Source organism: Phyllobates terribilis, unplaced genomic scaffold (assembly GCF_046119375.1).
Source record: "Phyllobates terribilis strain yellow unplaced genomic scaffold, ASM4611937v1 Scaffold_261__1_contigs__length_2674298, whole genome shotgun sequence".
Taxonomy (NCBI): domain Eukaryota; kingdom Metazoa; phylum Chordata; class Amphibia; order Anura; family Dendrobatidae; genus Phyllobates; species Phyllobates terribilis.
The window spans coordinates 477,222-500,076 of NW_027363021.1; the positions used below are offsets into that span (position 1 = coordinate 477,222).

A 22,855-nucleotide genomic window follows, 5' to 3' on the forward strand; every position below is an offset into this window, starting at 1 on the left:
CGGTAATGCGTGGGCACTGTGTGATGCGTGCTGTAGGCACTGTATAGCGGTAATGCGTGGGCACTATATGATGCGTGTTGTAGGTACTGTATAGCGGTAATGTGTGGGATCTATATGATGCGTGTTGTAGGTACTGTATAGCGGTAATGTGTGGGCGCTTTATGATGTGTGTTGTAGGTACTGTATAGCGGTAATGTGTGGGCGCTATATGATGCGTGTTGTAGGTACTGTATAGCGGTAATGTGGGTTCTATATGATGCGTGTTGTAGGTACTGTATAGCGATAATGTGTGGGCGCTATATGATGCGTGTTGTAGGTACTGTATAGCGGTAATGTGTCGGCACTATATTATATATGTTGTACTGTATAGCGGTAATGTGTGGGCACTATATGACGGCATTTTGTATACTTATACAAATAAATATTGGCATCCTGCTTTGCTTTTTGCTCACGGCCCCGTCGCCTTCTCTCCTCTGCCGGCGCCCCGTCGCCTTCTCTCCTCTGCCGGCGCCCCGTCGCCTTCTCTCCTCTGCCGGCGCCCCGTCGCCTCCTCTCCTCTGCCGGCGCCCCGTCGCCTCCTCTCCTCTGCCGGCACCCCGTCGCCTCCTCTCCTCTGCCGGCGCCCCGTCGCCTCCTCTCCTCTGCCGGCGCCCCGTCGCCTCCTCTCCTCTGCCGGCGCCCCGTCGCCTCCTCTCCTCTGCCGGCGCCCCGTCGCCTCCTCTCCTCTGCCGGCGCCCCGTCGCCTCCTCTCCTCTGCCGGCGCCCCGTCGCCTCCTCTCCTCTGCCGGCGCCCCGTCGCCTTCTCTCCTCTGCCGGCGCCGTGCCCCTTCCTCACTAATGTTATTTGCTTTCCTTAGATTTGCTTTCTGACAACATTGTGCTTTCGCTGACCCACGCTGCAGCCGCAGAGGTCGTCTTGCAGATCATCTCGGAGTGTTACCCCCAGGTAATAATAAATACTATTAATTACAGCCCCATCTGTGATCTGAGCAGATCCACACTAGGCTATGCCACTGGAGATCCTTGCGGACCCTGCTGGGACCCCCACAATCTTTTTTGTCACTCTTGGGCTAATGATACATGGGGTAAGAACCAGCGCCCCCCTGTCCATAGGGTGTTTGTGAAATTCTCTATATATATTTTTGTAGCTTCAGTCTTTGGACCTGAGTTGTCGTCGTCTCTCCAAGCTGACTGGTTTTGCTCATCTCTTCTACCTGACCCGGCACCTGCAGAGTCTGAACCTCTCCTATAACGAGGTACGTCGCCTCCTTGCGCAGGGATCGGGTCTGCTGCCGTTGTGACGTCTTTTCCGATTACCCCGTATATGCCATCGATCGTGGGGTACCGGTGGGTAACAGTGGCAGTCAGTGGCCTCCTGAAGACCCCCGTCCTGCCATCTCTGTACATCTGTGTTCCCAGTATAGTACAAGAAATCAAACAGTCGCAGAGTCCAGGGCAAAAATAAGTAAAAATTTATTTAAAAATGAATAAATAAACTAAAACCCATAATTTTCATTTGTCTCGCTTTTCCCAATTAAAAACTAAAGAAATAAAAATAAATAAATAAACAGAAAAATTGGTAAATCGAATCCGTAAAACTCCATCCTATGAAAATATAAAGAACCCAAATTGTAAACCTTTTAAAAAAATTAAAATCAAAATAATTGATTTTTCGATCGCTGCACTTCTCAAAAATGGAATAAAAAGCAATCGATCAAAATGGTATGAATAAAAATACAAAAAGACCCTCACCCAGCCCCAGCAACAGAAAAAGTTACAAGTCCCAAAAATGGAGGAATAGAAAGCCCATACTCATCCTGGGAAAAAAAAACCCCAGGCCATATAGACGGAACAATAAAATGGTTTGTGGCTCTTGGAAGAAGGCGAGAAACAAACAAATCTCTGTGTTTTCTGGTGGTAGCTGGTGACGGGAACATGTTCTTTTTTCGCTTTGCAGAGTTGAAGAGCTGGATCTGATCCACAACCTGGAGCTGAGAGAGCTGTGGCTGGAGGGAAACCCTCTGCACGGGGCGGTGGAAAGCTTCTCCGCCTGCTACAGGTGCCCGCACCTCTCTGCTATCACATTATTAAACAAATGCAAATCACCGATTCAATGCTTTTTTTTTTTCTTTTTTTGTGTTGCACAGATTGGTAACTTATTTTCCCACCATTGAAAAACTAGTAAGTATACACCTAGGAAGACTGTAAAGCATCAACTGTATCTTAAAAAAAGGGGTATTCCCATCTCCAAGATCCTATCCCACTATGTAGTAGGTGTAATAATAATATTAGCAAATACCTCCAATTAAAATTGTAGTATTGTTCTTCTGATTAGCTATGTCGCTTACCCCATGTGCACTGCATTGTAGTAGTTTAGGTATCCATGATTATGACCACTAACAACTGTCGCTATGAGTGGTCGTGACCATAGATACCCAAGCTACTACAATGCCCTGCACATAGGGTAAGTGACATAGTGAATCAGAAGAACTATACTGTTTTCTAATTGGAGGTATTTTCGAATATTACTATTATTAGATCTACTACATATTGCGGTAGGATCTTGGAAATAGGCTGTATCTTTGCCTTTAAAAGGATAGTTCAATCTGTTGCATGGTGCGCTACCCCATGTACCCCAGCTTTATACCTTTCCCCCTGTGAGCCTTCCATCATACCAGTCACCTTTCCTGTCCTGTATTATATCCGCTGTCTCCATTCTTGCAGGACGGACAGTTTTTTAAAGAGAATCTATTTTTTGAGCCAGAAGAACCCCAACCTCTCCCACAGGCAAAGGTAAGTTGTATTCTTCTTTCACTTAAAGGGGTTGTCCAGAGCCGTTCACTTCCACATCGGATACTAGCGGTGCTGATGACGTTGCGATCCGCAGACCTACCGAGACGCTAGCATGATGGGCAGGTATCGTGCACCCGTCCAGTTCATTAGAATAGGACATGTGCCCAATATCTGAACACACGGGTCATAACGTCAGCAGCACCGCTCACTTCCAGGGCGTTGGTAAGCAATGCTGAAGTTCTTTTAATAAGCCCTTTAAAAGGTGTTCTCCCAATGGGATATTCTATGGATATACCTTAAAGGGGTTTTCCAGTTTTGGAAACTCCCTTTTCTTTTGGCTGCAGTTTGTTAAAAAAAAAAAAGCGCCTTACTCGCCAGCCCCAGGTCCAGCACTGAGTCTCCACCGCTGCTCCAAGTGTCTGTTATTGCCTGCAGCTCTGACGTCACATCAATAGTGCTTGGCCCTGAGCGTATTGTGCCGCTACTGGCTGTGATGGCAGCACTACTGATAATGACACCCTAAAAGGCGCAGCGGAGACTCAGTACCGGACCCAGTGAGGATGAGTAAAGCACAGTTTATTTAACAAAAAAAAATTGCAGAGGGGGAACAGGAGTTTTCCAAAGCTAGAAATCTCTTTAAATATCTGAGATGGACCAACCCTTTTATTGTCCCTTATTTTATAGGTTAGATCTAAAGTAGTAAGGTGGTGGGGTGCCATCTTTAGTTGCCTCAATATGTAGGTTTGTGTATATAAATAAAAATATTTTTATCTACGGCACAGTGCAAAAGTTTTAGTTGGAATAAATGCTGTAGAGTAAAGAATACTTTCAGAAAGAGAAGTGCTAACGCCTTCACCCTCCAAACCTGTTTTCACCTTCATGACCCGGCCAATTTTTACACTTCTGCCCAGTGTCCCTCTGAGGTAATTACTCTGGAACGCTTCCACGGATCCCCCTGATTCTGAGACTGTTTTTTCCTGACATATTGTACTTCATGATAGTGATAAAAGTTGTTCAATATGACTTGCATTTATTTGTGAAAAAAACGGAAATTTGGTGAAAATTTAGCAATTTTCAAAGTTTTAATTCTTATGACCTTAAATCAGAGAGATGTCACACAAAATAGTTAATAACATTTCCCACATGTCTACTTTACATCTGCATCATTTTGGAAACATAATTTTATTTTTGTTAGGAAGTTATAAGGATTAAAAATTGACCAGCAATTTCTCATTTTTCCAACAAAATTTACAAAACCATTTTTTTTTTTTAGGGAACATATCACATTTGAAGTGATTTTGGGGGGCCTATATGACAGAAAATGCCCAAAAGTGACATAGTTCTAAAAACTTCACCCCTCAAGGTGCTTAAAACCACATTCAAGAAGTTTATTAACCCTTCAGGTGCTTCACAGGAATTAATGGAACGTGGAAGGAAAAAATGAACATTTTACTACTTTTTTTTTCACAAAAAATTTACTTTAGCCCCCAATTTTTTTATTTTCACTAGGGTTACAGGAGAGAATGGACCCCAAATTGTGTTGCGCCATTTCTCCTCAGTACACCGCTACCCCATTTGTGGAAGAAAACCACTGTTTGGGCGCACGGCAGGGCTCGGAAGGGAAGGAGCACAGTTTGACTTTTCAAACACAAAAATGGCTGGAATCGAGAGCTGCCGCCATGTCGCTTTTGGAGATCCCTGATATGCGTAAACAGTGGAAACCTTCCACAAGTGACGCCGTTTTGGAAACTAGATCCCCCAAGGAGTGTTAGCTGTGCGGGATGCACCTTGTACTCCCAGGTACTTCACAGAAGTTTATAACGTAGAGCCGTGAAAACAAAAAGTTAAATTTTTCCCACAAAAAATGTTCTTTTAGCCACAAATTTTGCATTTTCACAATGGTAACAGGAGAAAATGCACTGTAAAATGTATTGTGCAATTTCTCCTGAGTACGCCAATACCCCATATGTGGATGAAAACTACTGTTTGGGCGCACGGCAAGGCTCGGTAGAGAAGGAGTGCCATTTGACTTTTTAAATGCAAAATTAGCTGGATCATTAGCCGACGCCATGTTGGGTTTGGAGAGCCCCTGATGTGCCTAAACAGTGGAAACCCCCCTCCCCCCCAGAAGTGACACCATTTTAGAAATTATACCCCTTTGGGAATTTATCTGCAAGTGTAGTGAGTTTTCCAGAAACAAGCAGCAGTGGATGTTGCTGAGTGAAAATTGCAAATCTGCATTGTAGTGACCAGTACGTTGTAGCCCCCAATACATTGTAGTGACCAGTACATTGTGTCCAGCCCATGCTTCTGGAGACACACACCTGTAATTTAGGCAGGCTGTCATCGCTACAGAAATGCCAAACGTGTGGATGCTAAATGTGGTTTAGGCGCAGATGACTGCCTTCTGGACATCTGTCAAGCCAGCAGTCTTCCCCATGATTGTGGAGCTTAATGAAACAGAATAAGGTTCCTTTTTAAATGCTTCGGAAGCCTTTGCAGGTGTTTTTTGTTAATTATTCTAATTTACTGAGATAATGACTTTTGTGTTTTCATTGGATGTAAGCCATAATCATCAATATTAACAGGAATAAACACTTGAAATAGATCACTCTGTAATGACTCTATATGAGTTTCACTTTTTGTATTTAAGAACTGAAATAAATTAACTTTTTGATGATATTCTAATTTTGTGAGAAGCACCTGTAAATGAGAGTATTATAACACTATTACAATACTGCACCCCTGTCTATTCCCCCTGGAGTTCACCAAATTCTGTACTATACATAGTAGACGAAACATAATAAATTCAGATACACGGCTGCTAGATATTAATTGAATTCTTTATTGGCTTCATACAAGATATCAAATGTAGAATTTCCCACCAGTCGTGTGGGGCAATAGTCATGTGGCCCTGATGATGATGGGCTCACGGAGAGTCGTCCGTCAGAACTCAGGAGAGGAAAAACCCCCGGTGGAGGAAACCTCTAGGGAACCATGTCTGACGGACTGCCCTTCCCTTGGGCGGTGCTGGATGATGGCAGCTTGTGTTGTAGATCGGGGTTGATGCAGCAGAAGATTCACTTATTCAGTGATTACATCTGACTGCAGAAAGTAATGAGAACAGAGACCGAGCCCGGAATCTGCCTCGTCCTGAAGTGCGGCTCCTCTGCTCCTGACATGGCGGCCGCCACATCATTGACTTCTTATAGCCGTCACCTCCAGCCGTACCCCGTCTTCTTAGTGGGACCCCAGGTCGCTTATAGTGATCTGTAGAAAGAGGGAACAGAACTGATCATGGAGCAGCCGAATATTTAATATCAGAGACGTTCACACGATTTACTCCCAGTCACTGCTGCTTAGTGCACTCCTCTTACCTGGATTATATTTGGTCCATGGTGATGACAGAAACACCGACACTTGTTATAGCTGCGGGGGTCATTCTTGTTCTGGTTCACACCTCTGTGTACAAAATAACAGAAAACCCCTTAGAATCCTGCTATAATTAATCTCTTAATGCATCTTTATAGGGGCTGGAGCTAAGCTTTACTGATAAACAGCTCCAATAATGGCAGCGCCCCCCCCATCATATTTATACATTCACTACATTGAGGGTATTATGGAAAGTCCATGGTTACTTACTGGTGCAGGCTGGTCTGTGGTCCAGGGTCGTGTCCGGTTGAAGGTCAGGGCGATCTCGTGGACCGTCATTGACTCTACATGCCGTTTATAGGCATGGAGTCACTTCCTGACCTTTTTGGGAAATGCGCTGATCCTGCCGGTCTGCAGGCAGGATATCAGATGAGTCCTCATCAACCGATGCCGGAACTCTGCTCTGGGTTCACCGCCATCTGCTATAAGCTCGTAGGCAAACGCTATGGCGAATAAGCCACAGTCATAACTGTTCCTCTGCTGATCCACATCGATAAATGTCAGATGTTTCAGGGGCTCTTCGACCACTTCACTGTACAGGTTGATAATCTGCTCACAGATGGACGGAGTCAGATTTCCGGAGTTGATGCTGTCGGCCACAAAGATTTGGCCATTTTTGTAGCAGGTGGTCAGCCAGTGCACCCTCTCCTCATCATAGTGGATTTGTACAGCATTCTTCAGTACACTGTACCCTGGCACTAGAAGAGCGCAGGGGGGCTGCAGGCCATCAAAACCCTCAAACTGACTCTGCAGCAGGTCCTGGGCCATCATGATGATCTCATCATCCAGGAAGCCTTCCTCCCCTTTGCTCAGCAGGATGGTTAACTGCTCTGGAGACAGGATGTCCTCCTGTTTCCGGATATCGGGCATCTCCACTTGTGGGGTCTCCATCTCCGGGGTTACCTCTCCCAGTAGATCAGAAAGGTTTTCTGTAGCAGCTCTCTTGGCCGGTGGCAGCATCTCGGGCTGACTGTCCTCAGAGGTTGGTGCTTTTCTTTTTAGATTGTCCCGGGGTCTTGTTTGTAGCAGCCCCTCGTGTGCACCTTGTGCACATTCTGGATCGGCAAGATCCTCTCCACTTTCTGCAATGGTGGACGTGGATTCAGTATCACCTACTATGTAGGTTGGGCTCTTCTCACCGCTGTCTTGGCTGATGACGTGCTCTTTACGTCTGGTTATAGCAACTGACCTGAAGCGCCTGACTGCTGTAATGGTGGCAGATTTCGTGGCCAGGAAGGAATCCTTCAGCAGTGTTCTCCAATTGCGATGGGATTTCCTGAATCGGGTCAGAAGGCTAAAGCCAATTGACTTGCAGGAAGAGAGAGCCTTGACCAGCAGCCGCTGGCCATAACGGGGACGTCCATGAATCCTCATGATGGCGTCGCTTTCTTTCTCCTTCTTTCTCCTTTTATTCCTTTAACTTTGTGTATCCAATAAAGAGTAACACAAAAGACAGCCCCGGCTCTGCGCTCAGGCATTCTATACACTTTACTCCCATTGTGATGTCATAGAGCCGATGATGACACCAGAGTTCCATGTAGATCGTGACATCACCGCCATGTAGATGATGACATCACAGCTCCAGGCCCAGCTGCTAAGGGCTCCCCAGTAAGATTGATGGTGACTCTACAGCTACATGCAGTTATTTTCTAACCCTTGTTCACACATTTTCAGCCGCATTCTCCATATATTGGAATGAGGAGGCGCGTCTGTGTGTAGCCAAATCTCCACCGACGTATATAGAGATTGCAATAGGGGGGTATTGGTGGTTTATGGCACTTGCTGTAAAGAGTAAGTGCACAATATGACCCATGTTACATGTAGTTTTACCAGAAAGGTTTGCAGTTGAACTTGTTAAAGGCGTCATGTTTTTACAGTATGTTCACACGTTGCGTTTTTGCTGCTGTTTTTTTCTGCAGCCAAAACTTGATGTCTTGGCAGTAAAAAAGCTGCAGACAAAAAAACAGTTTTTTATTGCGTCTTTTTGCTGCTTTCTTCAGGATCCCAAAGTTCAGCTTTGCTTCCACCATATAAGCATGAGCAATGCAAGGTGTTAGGCCACCAACAACAGACGGATGTGACACCAGAAAACATTTTGGGGAAAAGGGGCAATTTGTACAATTATTTAGTGGAAAAAGATTTTTATGTCTGAAAAACTAGTGACTATTCATGAAAAAATACACAATTGGAAGTGTAAAAACAGCTAGGGGAATTGAATTGGTCAGTCCTAGTTTACCCAAGACTTGGCGGTGCATTGAGATATCAGGTATTGTTTCCTTTTACACATATCACTAATTTAATTAAAATGTACTAATCCTATCTGCCATCTCGGGTGAGGAAACCAAGACATTTAGGTTTAAATGTGGGAAAATCACAGAAATAAATGGGTTTCACGTCCAGCCATGCTTGATTTTTTTTCACTAAAAGCGCTGCAAGAACTGTTGGCAACGTTTCTGCTGCATTTCTGCTGCTTTTTTGCACTTATTTGTTACTTTCTATGAGTGAAAAAACGCTGCAAAAATGCTGAAAGAATTAACATGCATCAGTTTTCCAATTCAGTCAGGAAGAGTAAAACAAAAAATAAGCGTGAACCTGAGATTTCTGAAATCTCCTAGCTTTTGCCGACATTGTAAAAAGCAGCTTTTAATTTGTATAAAACGCAATGTGTGAACATAGCCTTAGGCTGCATTCACATGCTGCTTTCTCTAATCACCTCCATGACAGCACCAGCAGGAGGTTGCCTCCCCATCCTAATTAGGGACAGGAAACAAGAGGTTAAATAGCCCTTCCCTTCCCTCTAACCTCAGTGTTTTCTTGTCCCTAAGGGATGAAGAGGTTTCCTTCTGGTGGGGCTGTGGATCGATCGCCCTGTGCCTTCCTTCCATGTCCGCTGCTCTTTCCTCCCGGCGGGACCGCACCTTCCTCCAGAGCTCATTCAATGCTGGATGGTGAGAAGATATTGGCTGGGGGCCTCCTGTAGCTCCCCAGCCAGTTGCGATGTCTCCCCCTCTCCCTGAGCGCAACGCTCTCCTCCGGTGTATAGCTGGCCGCATGGAGAGCTCATAGGAAGTGACGCGCACCGGTCCATTCAATGGCCGCGTCATCACTTCTGGTTGCTTTCCAGGGTGGAACGTACTGCCATTTTGGAAATTTGAAATTTCAATAAAAAAAGTGCAATAATCAGGATTGGTGGACCTGATATCAGGAGAGTGGGGGCCTCATCCTATTGGATGAGGACAGCGCTGGATCTCAGTTCCTGTATAAAAGGACCCTGATGTAAGACACCATAAGGAAGGACTGAGGTTCTAAAGATGGATGTGTCTGCCCCTAAAGCTGCATCTGCAGAGCCCAGCACAAACTCTGGCCCAGTGAGTATGTCTGGTATGGGTAGGTCCGTCTTGGTGCAGGATCCATTCTTATGTTTTCCCCTTATTATTTTAGTGTGACAAGGATCCTGCACTGAAATCAAAAGGAAAAACTTGCAAGTCACAGATGTGCCATTTGCAATAAGAAACTCCCACCCTTCCACCCACACAATGGCCCTATGTCAGCCGTGTACAGAGAAGATGGTGAGTAACAATCATCCCTAATGGATGAAGTCAGGGGAATGGTGCGCCAAGAGATCCAGTTGTCGTTAGCCACCTTCTCACAATCTTTTTCAGGGGGTCCCACAGTATAAAAAAAGAGGAAGTATGCCCCCAGAAAATTCCTCAGACTTTGAGGCAGAAAATTCAGCCCAGGAGGAATGGTTAGAAGAAGGCGAGGTCACTCCAGACATCAGTACTGATCAGGAGGATAGGAAATTCTTCTTCTCCTCTGATGACATGGAGGAACTTTTACTTGCCATCAGAAATGCAACGGACGTGGAAGAAGAAAAAACGCCACGTACGGTCCAAGACGAGATGTTTGGGAGATTGAGATCAAGAAAGAGAATGGTGTTCCCCATTCATGACAAGGTCCAGAATTCAATTCTGGATGAATGGGAATTTCCAGAAAGAAGGCTGAACATCCCATCTGACCTAATGGATCGCTTTCCCTTAGATGGAAACATCTATAAATGCTGGACAGAGATGCCTAAAGTCGACATTCAGGTGGCCAGGGTAGCGAAAAAGACTACCCTACCCTTTGAAGACTCCTCTCAGCTTAAGGATCCACTTGATCGTAAGATGGACAGTTTACTGAGAAAGTCATGGGAGACATCAGCTGCTGCCCTAAGAACAAACGTCACCTCCACCTGTTTCACAAGAACCTTGTTCCACTGGTTACAGCAGTTAGAAGATTATATCCAGAGCGGTACTTCCAGAGAAGATCTTCTGGCCTCTCTACACCCTCTTACAGAAGGCAGCGGGATTCCTGGCGGACGCCTCCACTGAATCTGTCCTGATTGCAGCAAGAACTTCGGTTCTCTCCAATGCCGCAAGAAGGGCTCTATGGTTAAAGATGTGGAGTGGTGACATCCTTTCTAAATCCAAGTAATGCTCCATACCTTTCAAAGGGGAGTACGTGTTTGGTCCAGCGCTGGACAATTTATTGTAGAAAGTGTCTGATAAAAATAAATCTCTCCCAGAACCAAAAAGAGGCTATTTTGTCCCCCTCAAACCACATAATACCTCATACAGAGGAAAAGGTAAAGCGGGTTGCTGGACCTACCCCAAAGGGGGTAGAGGTTAAAAACATTTTTCAGTCCCAACGTTCTGATAGGCAATGACGCCAGACAAGTAGGGGGCAGAATCTCAGGATTCTTCAGGCTATGGAGGAAGATCCTAGACTGGGTCAGGTCAGGAATAAAAATAGAATTTTCCTCCTTTCCTCCTCAGAGACTGGAAATAACATCTCTCCCGTCAGCAAAACTCCAGAAAGTTCTAACATCAGAGCTTCAGCAAATGCTATCTTCAGCAGTAATTAGTCCCGTGCCAGAAGCAGAGCAGGGCAAGGGACATTACTCAAGATTGTTCCTGGTAAAAAAAACAAATGGAACCCACCGGGTTATTATCAACCTGAAGCGTCTGAATCAATATATTCTTTATCAAAGATTCAAAATGGAGTCTGTAAAATCCACGGTTCCTCTGATCGGGAAAAACTTCGTCATGGCTACCATAGATCTAAAATACGCATATTACCATGTGCCCATCCACCCAGATTACCAGTGTTGTCTGAGATTTGCTTTCTCTCTAAATCAGACCGTATGCCATTTTCAGTTCAGCGTCCTTCCCTTCGGCATCTCCTCAGCACCCCGGACCTTTACAAAAATCCTGGTGGAAGTAGTTGCATTTATCAGGGAAGAAAATGTCTGCATCATCCCTTTTCTGGATGATTTCCTCGTCACGGCTCCTTCTTCCGTTCTCAGAGACCAACTTCAATCCGTCCTACATATCCTGGGATCCTTGGGCTGGATTATAAATTGAGAAAAGTCAGACCTTACCCCATCAACTCAAAAGATCTTCTTAGGAATTCTCTTGGATTCTCAAAACCAGAGGTCCTTACTGCCAGCGTCCAAACGGTTAAATGTGAGATCAAGGATCCAGATACTAAAGAGCCAAAAGACGGTATCCATAAGGTTTGCCATGTCGGTCCTGGGGTCGATAACAGCGTGCATTCAGGCGGTCCCCTGGGCCCAGGCTCATACAAGAATCCTTCAGAACTTTATCCTTTCTCGCTGGGACAAGTTTCCAGAGATGCTCAACTCAAAAATATCTCTTCCCCACCTTGTGAAGGTATCTCTCAACTGGTGGGTCAACCCAGGAAATTTGACCAAAGGGATTGCTTGGATTCAGTACCTGATCTCTTCTTTAACAACGGACGCCAGCAAAAGAAGTTGGGGAGCAATCATATCCCAGAAGACCTTCCAGGGCATCTGGGCCAATCCTCGAATTTCAAAGAACTAAAAGCAGTAGAGGAGGCCCTGAAGGTCCTATTCTCCAGGGAACACATGTCATGATTTATTGAGACAACATGACAACGGTGGCCCATCTTCGTCATCAGGGCAGTACAAGGTTCAAAAGCCTTCAAGAAGTCTCGGCAAGACTTTTCCTCTGGGCAGAGCATCATCTCCTTTCTCTGTCAGCCCTTCATCTAAAAGACTTCTTAAGCAGGACAGAAATAAATCCGGGAGAATGGAGCCTCCGTTCAAGGATGTTTCAGCTAATAACCAGGAAATGGGGACTACCAGACATAGACCTGTTTGCAAAACGACAGAATACAAAGGTGAATCGATATTTCTCCATAGACCCCAGGGAGAATCATGCAAAGGTAGATGCATTTTTTTCTCACCCATGAAGCTTCAGGTTGGCCTACGCATTCCCTCCAATTCCATTACTGCTGAGGACCTTGCAAAAAATCAGAGTGGACAAGGTCAAGACCATTCGGATTGCCTCTCTATGGCTGAAAAGAAGTTGGTTTGGGGCTCTGAACCTTCTAAACCCAGAAGGCCCTCTTATCCTGCCTCCGGACCACGATCTACTCCATCAAGGTCCGATATTTCATCAGGCTCCCCACAGCTTATGCCTGACAGCCTGGCTTCTGAAGCCTTAATCCTGAAAGCAAAAAGGCTCTCGGATATTGTAATAGACACCCTGCCGAAAATCAGGAAACCGGTCACTAATGCCATCTATTTAAAAATATGGAAGACCTCTACGTGGTATGGTTCTACTCCTATTGATCTCTTTCACCCTGATATTGCCAGAATACTGGATTTTTTACAGTACGGTCTATCTAAAGGGCTAAAACCCAGCACCTTGAAAGTCCAGATTTCTGCTCTAAGTTCATTTTTTGACAAAAACCTGACTGACCACCGGTGAATAAAGAGGTTCATAACAGCAGCCTCTAGAACATGCCCGAGAAGGCCCATCATGGTTCCTACCTGGGACCTAAATATAGTTCTAAATGGTCTATCCCTCCCTTTGAACCTATGACCCAAACTCAGATGAACAAATTATCTTGGAAGGCAGCTCTGTTAGTAGCAATAACAGCAGCAAGTTGGCTTGATCCAGGCCCTTTCCGTCAGGGAACCTTATCTGAGAATCATAGATGACAGAATAATCTTCCGCCTAGACCCTTCTTTCCTTCCAAAGGTATCATCCCATTTTCACTAGTCCCAGGAGATAATAATCCCATCGTTTTGTCAAAATCCCAGAGACAACAGAGAATCAGAATTCCATTCTCTAGATGTCAGAAGAATCATCCTTTACTATCTGCAACAGACGGAGCCTTGGAGGAAGGATCAGAATCTTTTTGTTCAGTACTGGGGACCAAACATAGGGAAGAAAGCCTCCAAGAGTTCTCCAGCTAACTGGATTAAAAAAAGCAATCACGGAGGCGTATAAAAGTCAAGATCTGCCTCCTCCAGTGTTGCTAAAAGCTCATTCCACCAGAGCCATGTCTGTCTCATGGGCTGAAAGGGCCAGCGCTTGCATCGAGCAGATCTGCAAAGCTGCTGCTTGCTCCTTGGTCCATACCTTTACCAAGCATTACCGATTAGATTTGATGTCTATAAAAGATTTAGCCTTTAGCAGAAAAGTCCTGCAGGCTGTAGTCCCTCCCTAACGATATTCTCTGGTATTACTCCTGTTGGTGCTGTCGTGGAGGGGATTAGAGAAAATAGAATTAGACTTACCGGTAATTCGGTTTCTAAGACCCTCCATGACAGCACGGGTGATTTCCCCCCTATGAAAACTCTGTTCTTTTAAATTCCTTGGTGTTAATAAATATTTCAAGCATTCATAGTGTGTGGTCCTTGGAAAATCACTGAGGTTAGAGGGAAGGGGAGGGCTATTTAACCTCTTGTTTCCTGTCTCTAATTAGGATGGGGAGGCAACCTCCTGTTGGTGCTGTCGTGGAGGGTCTTAGAAACCGAATTACCGGTAAGTCTAATTCTATTTTTTTAAATGCACTCTTTTGCTGTGATTTTTTTTTTTTTTCTTAAAAGCATTGCAACTGCAACATGTGAACATAGCCTTACCCGCAACACTGTGCGCCAAAAATATTGATATGAATTTGACTTCTACATGTGATCTAACACTTAAGAATACAATTTATGTAGAAAACTCTAATTCCAGCAGGTCCTGAAAGTCTGCATCTTTCAGTGGATGTTAGGAGTTACAGTTCATCATGGAAGGAAAAGTGATGGCCAGAAGGCAGTCATTGACACACTCCACAAGGTCTCAGAGTCTGGAGGAAGAGTGGAGAGGCCACAATCCAAGCTGCTGGAGGTCTGGTGTGAAGTCTCCACAATCAGTGATGGTTTGGGGGGCCATGTCATCTGCTGGTGGAGGTCCAATGTGTTTTATCAAGACCAAAGTCAGCGCAGCCGTCTACCAGGACATTTTACAGCACTTCATGCTTCCCTCTGCCCACAAGCTTTTTGGAGATGGAAATGTCATTCTCCAGCAGGACTTGGCCCCTGTCCACACTGCCAAAAGTACCAATACCTGGTTTACACACAACAGTATCACTGTGCTTGATTGGCAGCAAACTCGCCTGACCTTAACCCCATAGAGAATCTATTATAGAGAATCTATGGGGTATTGTCAAGAGGAAGATGAGAGACCCCAGACCCAACAATACAGATGAGCTGAAAGCTGCTATCAAAGCCACCTGGGCTTCCATAACACCTCAGCAGGGCCACAGGGTGATCCCTCCATGCCACATTGCCGCATCGATGCAGTAATTGATGCAAAAGGAGCCGACCAAGTATTGAGGGCATTTACTGAACATATATTTTAGTAGGACAACTTTTCGGATTGCTGGTTCTGATACAGAGATCCAAATACCCTGTTACCATGAATACAATGATAAAATTATGATTTACTTCAGCCACCACCAGGGGGAGCGCTCTGCATATGGATTTGTACAGCCACCACTAGGGGGAGCTCACTACATACAGATTTATACAGCCACCACTAGGGGAGCTCACTACATACAGATTTATACAGCCACCACTAGGGGGAGCTCACTACATACAGATTTATACAGCCACCACTAGGGAAGCTCACTACATACAGATTCATACAGTCACCACTAGGGGGAGCTCACTACATACAGATTTATACAACCACCACTAGGGGGAGCTCACTACATACAGATTTATACAGCCACCACTAGGGGGAGCTCATTGCATATACATTTTTAGAAGCTCAGTTGAACTCTATAATAAATTGGTCTTAATTCTGATACGTTATTTCATAAATGATTTAGGAGGCACTAACATCCCCAACATCACTACATAAACTGGAACTACTCCCATATTATTTTTCCACAATTTGGGGATGAATTATCAGCACTTGTTATTGTGTTGTATTTATTTCACAAGTCACAACGTGTTTCCAGGTCCTTATGCTGCAGCTTACTGACGCTGTTGCTTTTTCTTCGAGGTTCTTCACTGTGTACGATTCTGAGAACCGCAAGACCCTCCTGCCCCTGTATCAGGAGAACAGCTGCTGCTCGTTTAGTCTCCCCAAAGCCTTCTATGCAAGAACCTGGTGGGTGTTCTGGGTAACAGCGGGGCCATACATTGTCCTGACTTCACCTCCTCTTACATCGCTGACTATTCGTCACATCGATTTTTATTTATTTTTTCTTGTGGAGAACATAATTATAAAAGTTTAATCAAAGTTCTGCAAATTTCTCATTTACATTGTTTTACATTCTGTAGCCATTTTCAAGCTCTTTGCTTGCTGTCTGCGAATGGAAACATCCCTACTGAAAAAATGAAAGAGGATTCTGATACATTGTAACTAACTCTGTATCAAAAGGGTGGTCCAAGTTCTGAGACCCCACTTTTCAGTCAACACAATGTTCTTAAGGGTGTACAGACCCACAGACTTACTAATAAGCCCGTACACCCCTCTCTGCTGCGCCCATGCAGCTGCAGGAGCTGCCCACTTCAGAGCTGCGTTTTGACCATTCGATGGGGTCTCAGGACCGGGGCTCTACTGAAAGGCAGCATAAAACAGCCCCTATGATAGGCTGTTAGCCTCTGGATATAAGGATGAATGTTTCTATTTACTGACAGCAAACGCAAGTATTGAAAATGAATGCACAAAGTATATTAGAAAGTTGCAGAACTTTTCCTTATAGGACAATTAAAAGGGTTTTCTAGGAACTCTGTGTGATCGATGGGGATCCTGAGCCACCACTGATCTGGTTAGTGAAAGGATTGCAGCTCTTGGCAGAGCAGTGCGACCCTCTCATTGCTGTAGCAGACACCTTTGTATGTGGGGGCCGAGTCCAGTACTGTCTGTGGGCCTAGTTCTGTTGTTGTGTAGTCTATGTCCACTGACCCCGGGATCGGTGATCTAACGCCTCTGTCTGTTTAGCTTCGATCAGATTAAGGAATACTGGAAAGAAAATCGCAACCTCCTCCGAGTGACGAGACCAGGTATGGCCATGTATACGGTATATACCCTCAGTCTTGTTGGACAAACTGCACAATATGAAATACATGAGATGGTGGAGACTACAGGACAGAGGGTGTAGTGTCTGCGCGGCGATGCACGGGGTGTAGTGTCTGCGCGGCGATGCACGTGATCTGGTGTCAGCGTGGCGATGCACGGGATGTAGTGTCAGGGCGGCGATGCACAAGATGTAGGGTCAGCGTGGCGATGCACGGGATGTAGCGTCAGCGTGGCGATGCACGGGATGTAGCGTCAGGGCGGCGATGCACGGGATGTAGCGTCAGGGCGGCGATGCACGGGATCTAGTGTCAGCATGTCGATGCACGGGATGTAGTGTCAGGGCGGCGATGCACGGGATGTAGCGTCAGCGGGGCGATGCACGGGATGTAGCGTCAGCGGGGCGATGCACGGGATGTAGTGTCAGGGCGGCGATGCACGGGATGTAGTGTCAGGGCGGCGATGCACGGGATGTAGTGTCAGGGCGGCGATGCACGGGATGTAGTGTCAGGGCGGCGATGCACGGGATGTAGTGTCAGGGCGGCGATGCACGGGATGTAGTGTCAGGGCGGCGATGCACGGGATGTAGTGTCAGCGTGGCGATGCACGGGATGTAGCGTCAGCGGGGCGACGCACGGGATGTAGCGTCAGCGGGGCGATGCACGGGATGTAGCGTCAGCGGGGCGACGCACGGGATGTAGCGTCAGCGGGGCGACGCACGGGATGTAGCGTCAGCGGGGCGACGCACGGGATGTAGTGTCAGGGCGGCGATGCACGGGATGTAGGGTCAGCGCGGCGATGCACGGGATGTAGCGTCAGCGCGGCGATGCACGGGATGTAGCGTCAGCGCGGCGATGCACGGGATGTAGCGTCAGCGCGGCGATGCACGGGATGTAGCGTCAGCGCGGCGATGCACGGGATGTAGCCTCAGCGCGGCGATGCACGGGATGTAGCCTCAGCGCGGCGATGCACGGGATGTAGCCTCAGCGCGGCGATGCACGGGATGTAGCCTCAGCGCGGCGATGCACGGGATGTAGCGTCAGCGTGGCGATGCACGGGATGTAGCGTCAGCGTGGCGATGCACGGGATGTAGTGTCAGCGTAGTGCTGTTGCTCTGCGTGTGAAAGTCAGAATTTCCCTTTAATATTTCATTTCTTTGTAATCTTTTTTTGTTTCTCTAGAAATGAGGCATCAGCTGCTGAAGTACAACCGGCTGCAGGTGGTCGGCTTCCTCTGTAACCTTCCCAAAACGGAGCACGAGCTGGCGTCCATGACACTGGATGTCGGCTGCCAGAACGTAAGTGTCCGGTTCTCCTGCTGGAGGGACGTGCGCCTCTCGCCCTGCGGACCCTCAGCCACAGGAACGTTTCTGACCCTGACTGCAGAGCGTCCATTGAAGCGTCTGTTCACACGTAGGGTTTTTGATGCATTTTTTTTCTGCATGAAAAACGCAGGTTATGACCATAAATCTACAGCAAATATTTTCAGCAAGTTTTAATGCTTTTTTGTTTTCATGCACTTTTGGTGCTGATCTCAGCCGGGAAAAGTTGCAGTAAAAAACAATTAACCCCTTTACAACCGCCGTAACTAAGACCCCCTTAGTAACCATCGGACCCCTGTGATTAGAATCACGGGTCCCAATGGTTACCATGGTACCCTGAGATACCCAGCTATCAAAGTGACAATCACCCATGTTCCACAGTGGGACTAGGTGAAAAAGTAAAAAAAGTGAATTAAAATGTGTAAAAAAGTAAAAAAAACACACAAATCACTAAAATCCTTTTCGCCGCTCAAAACGTAACGTTTGTGATAAAACAAAAATTAAAGAAAAAACTGTAAAAATAGCAAAGCATAAAAAATAGATAAATCTGGTATCTCTGTAATCGTATCGACCCGACAGACAAATCTGTCATCACTTTTACCGCACGGTGAACGGCGCAAAAAATAAAATCAATAACTGAATTGCTGGTTTTTGTTCATTCTGTGTCTGAAAAATCTGAATAAAAAGCGATAAAAAATTACTGTGTGCCCCAAATGGTACAAAAAAAACCTGCTACTCGTCCCGCAAAAATAAGCCATCATACAGCTCTGTTCACCAAAAAATAAAAAAGTTACCGCTCTCAGAATATGGCGATGAAAATAACTACTTTTTATTGGAAAAAAAAAGCATTTTTACTGTGTGATAGCAGCAAAACCTAAAAAAACAACAACATATAAATCTGGTATCGCTGTAATCGCACCGACCCAAAGAATAAATCTGCCTTATCACTTACACCTCACTGTGAACTGTGAAAAAATAAGAACTATTCTGGTACTGCTGTCTATTTCTTCATTCTGCTTCTAAAAAAATCAGAATAAGGCTCAGGTCACGTTTATCCTGCGCTCTCCGCTGAGCGCTTACACCGGGGTCTCCGTGTAAATTCACCAAAACCGCAATTCAGATAAAAAACCCAGATGGAGCCACTCACTTATGAGGCTGATGTCGCCTCTTTTGACTGGTCTGTGTTCCAGTGGCGTACCATCATTTTAGGCATTTTTTTAGAGCACAAGTGTGGACGACCACAGATCTGTGTGCGCCTAAAAACATGGAGACCACCAGAGCAGATGTCAAACAGACGCCAAAATGTCTCCATCTGCCTCTTTGTGGTGGGTGGTTCTGTTGGGGGTTTCGTCTGAATCACATTTTTGTGGGATTTACACAGAAACTCCGATGTAAGTGCTCAGCGTAGAACACAAGAAGGTGATCCCAGCCTTATTCTGGAAGCAATCGAAAATTATGTACCCCAAAATGTTAACAATAAAACCCCTAATTTATCCCACACAAAACCAGCCCCCTCTCAGGTCCGTCATCTGTCACTGGGACTATAGGGGATCCCACGTTACTGGTAGAACAAAGACTCTGGAAAAGCGACATGGCTCCCGCCCCCTCAAATAAAATCCAGTGAATTCCTCCTGAGTAACCCGATACCCCATATGTGGGGGAATCACGGGCGCCGCTATTTACTTATTCCACAGTGACACATTTTAACGGCGCTGAGGAATAATTACCCGTAATGAAAGCTATAAAAAATACGTTACGGCGGTCATTAAGGGGTTAAAGAAATCGCAGGTAAATAAAAACGCGAGAAGAAATAACGCACCGTGCGAATGAGATTTTAGAAATTTTATTCATTTTACTGCGTTTATTTCCCATGGAAGTTTTGGAGAAAAAAAATGCATCAAGAACTCTACATGTGAACAGGCCCTAAGGCTGCGTGCCCACTAGGCGTTTTTCAATCGTTTTTGCCGTGGAATTTCCGCAGCGAAAACGCTTTAAAAACGCTTGGTAATATGTGCCCCATGGTCCCCAATGATAATCCGCATGTGCTGTGCACATGCTGCGGAAATATCCGCTGCGGATTATCATTGCGGAAAAATCCGCAGCATGTCCATTAATTTTGCGGACACGCAGCGTAATTACCGCCATTAACTTGCATTGAATCACCTAATATCCATGTCAGCGCATTAGCACATACGGATATTAAGCGTTTCTATGTGCGGATGGTACCCGAGACTGGAGAAGAGGAGACTCTCATCCAAAAAAAAGAATTTAAAATAAAAAATAAAGATTATACTTACCTTCCGATGGCCCCCGGTCTCCTGTACGATGTGTCCGGTCTGCTGTAGGGGGCACGGTGGTGTGCCATGACGTCATTTAGCTGGGCCATGTGTGGGATCAGGGGCCTCGCTGGGCAATGTGTGGGATCGGGGCCTGGCTGGGCAATGTGTGGGATCGGGGCCTGGCTGGGCAATGTGTGGGATCGGGGCCTGGCTGGGCAATGTGTGGGATCGGGGCCTCGCTGGGCAATGTGTGGGATCGGGGCCTCGCTGGGCATCTGTGGGATCGGAGCGTTGCTTTGTAATGTATATGCAAAATATTTTCAGGGGTCTATTTATACATTTGGGAATTTTTTTTGTTTTCCCCGTTGCCATAAAAAGAATGAAATCTACTGCAAATCCTACAGTAAAATGATTTTCCAGTGATCTGACGTGTGGAGACCCCCGCTCGTGTGATTGTAGGGTCTCGGCGGCTTATATTTATGACTCTCACATCTTATGTATGTCGCACCCTGGTTCTCCGCAGGCTTCCCTCATTTGTTTCACCGTCGAAGGAGGATTTAGGGAAGGTGAGTTATGTCCTACTGTACAATGGGGAAATCACCGGGATCCTACAGATTAAAAAGCAAACTGCCCGGTCATTATCAGGGGGCAGGACTATTGGAGGGGAGATTGGGGAGATCTGCTAAAAAAATAAATAAATGTCTGTGGGCTGCTTAAAGGGGGCTGCATCATTATGTACACCAATCCCCTCAGTTTTGCACAGGGGCTCCTGGCGATGTAGCACTGCAGCCTCCCCATTCTCGGGATCACTTAAATATGGGAACACCCCATTACGTCTGTGTAGTAGGTGGTTTTTGGAGAGAAGCTAATAGACTTTCTCCCGACAGTGAACCGGAACTACCGCAAGACCCCCATCATCTCCTTCAGAAGGACTTTCCTCATTGTCCCGGCCTCTGAAGACGGGTATAAGAAATGGACTTGGAATTATAAGAACTGAATGCGTCGTCCTGTGGGAAATCTGCCAACGAATGAGCCGGAGACCATGAGTGATTTCCCCCCCCCCCCCCCGCAGTCTGGCGGTGGTCTTCTGGCTACAGGAATACTGAGGCTGCCAGTGGTGGTATCCGCTGCATAGGTTATGATTGATCTCGTCTCTTCCAATCATCATGTAATTCACCAGATTTTTAATATACCGTATATACTTGAGTATAAGCCGAATTTTTCAGCACATCTTTTGTTCTGATAAAGCCCCTCTCGGCTTATACTCTGGTATATACTCGAGTATATAGAAATTCTGGTGGTGTGTAGTGGTGGGGGAGGTTGCGACGGTGGAGGAGCGGGGCACACGCAGTAGCCGCTGCTGCAGCTACCACGTGTGCCCGCTGCTAAAGAGAAATTAATATTCCCTCTTCTCCACTCCCATGGGCGTGGAGAAGGATGAATATTCATTCTCTTTAGTAGCGGACACAGAGAAGCGTTGAGCCGCAGTTCCTGCTGACAGTGTCCGCTACTAAAGAGAGTGCATATTCACTCTTCTCCACGCCCATAGTCCCGGGGTGGAGAGGAGTGAATGTGCCAGCAGCTCAGCGTCTGAGAGCGCATGGCAGTGACGTCATGCGCTGCTCAGATGCTGACATGAGCTGCTGCAGCAGAAAAGGAAGCAGAGCAGAGGTGAGGAAGGAAGGTGAGTATAAGGGTATGTGCACATGGGTGTTATTGGCAGCGCTTTGAACGCAGCATACTTTATGCCGCGTCCAAAGCGCTGCACGCAGGTAAATCCGCATGTGTTCATTGAGCCATGCGGATTCACCGCATCCTATACATTGCACTGATAGAATTTCTCTTGCAGAGACTAGTGTCTCCGCAAGAGAAATTGACATACTGAGGTCTGGGAAGACTCGCCGCATGTCCGTGTCTGCGGGTGAGCCGCAGGTGTATGGAAGAAAAAGAAAGGGAAAAATCAGCTCACCCACCTAGAAGATCAACAGCACGGAGCCAGGAGTGCTACCAGACGAACAATGAGGAACCAGGAAGATCCAGCTGAACAAATCTTGTAAAATCCATATTTTATTGGGTCATGCAAAAAATATTAATATTTTGCACCAATAAAGTGAGAATTATTTTTTATTGGAGACTTTTCCCACTTTCTCCTTATGTACACTGGCCGAGAGTCACGGCATTGTGGGTCTGAGCCCAGAAGATATGAGCAGCAGGATGGATTAAATGCATGGTGAGGCATATATTGTTTTTTTGTAAAGAATTGTCCAATCAGTCAGTAAGGATTTAGAGCCCTTTTACATGGCGATATTTTGCATCAGTATTTGTTAACAGACGCCAGGAGTGGATCCAAAACACAGAAGAGGTGAGAGTGGTTCAGTTATTATTTTTCTCTGTGTTTGTTCCCCTCTGGTTTTTAGCTTACAAATACTAATGTAAATTACTGCCCAAAATACTCCCTGTGTGAATGAGGTGAGGAAGCTGCTTGTAATCCTGTAATATAAGTCCTTATTCTGAGGATGAGCGCTCACTTGCAGGTGCTGTGCTGTAATGCTTATCTTCTCTGCTCCATCATACTCCCCAGAGCAGGGGCGACCCCTAGGGCAAAACTGCGGCCGGCAGATGTCAGACGTGTCACTCAGTGA

General features: G+C 46.0%; 1 protein-coding gene across 1 annotated transcript; it reads left to right on the forward strand.

The window, feature by feature from the left end:
• Positions 1–808: 808 nt before the first annotated feature.
• Positions 809–21,366, forward strand: LOC141219311 (nuclear RNA export factor 1-like). Its single transcript, XM_073666080.1, has 10 exons — positions 809–946; positions 1,149–1,256; positions 1,958–2,059; positions 2,148–2,181; positions 2,725–2,793; positions 15,594–15,701; positions 16,539–16,600; positions 17,795–17,910; positions 20,737–20,779; positions 21,101–21,366. The coding sequence occupies exons 8-10, from the start codon at positions 17,797–17,799 to the stop codon at positions 21,208–21,210; spliced, it is 267 nt and encodes an 88-aa protein (XP_073522181.1). The 5' UTR covers positions 809–946; positions 1,149–1,256; positions 1,958–2,059; positions 2,148–2,181; positions 2,725–2,793; positions 15,594–15,701; positions 16,539–16,600; positions 17,795–17,796; the 3' UTR covers positions 21,211–21,366.
• Positions 21,367–22,855: the final 1,489 nt, after the last annotated feature.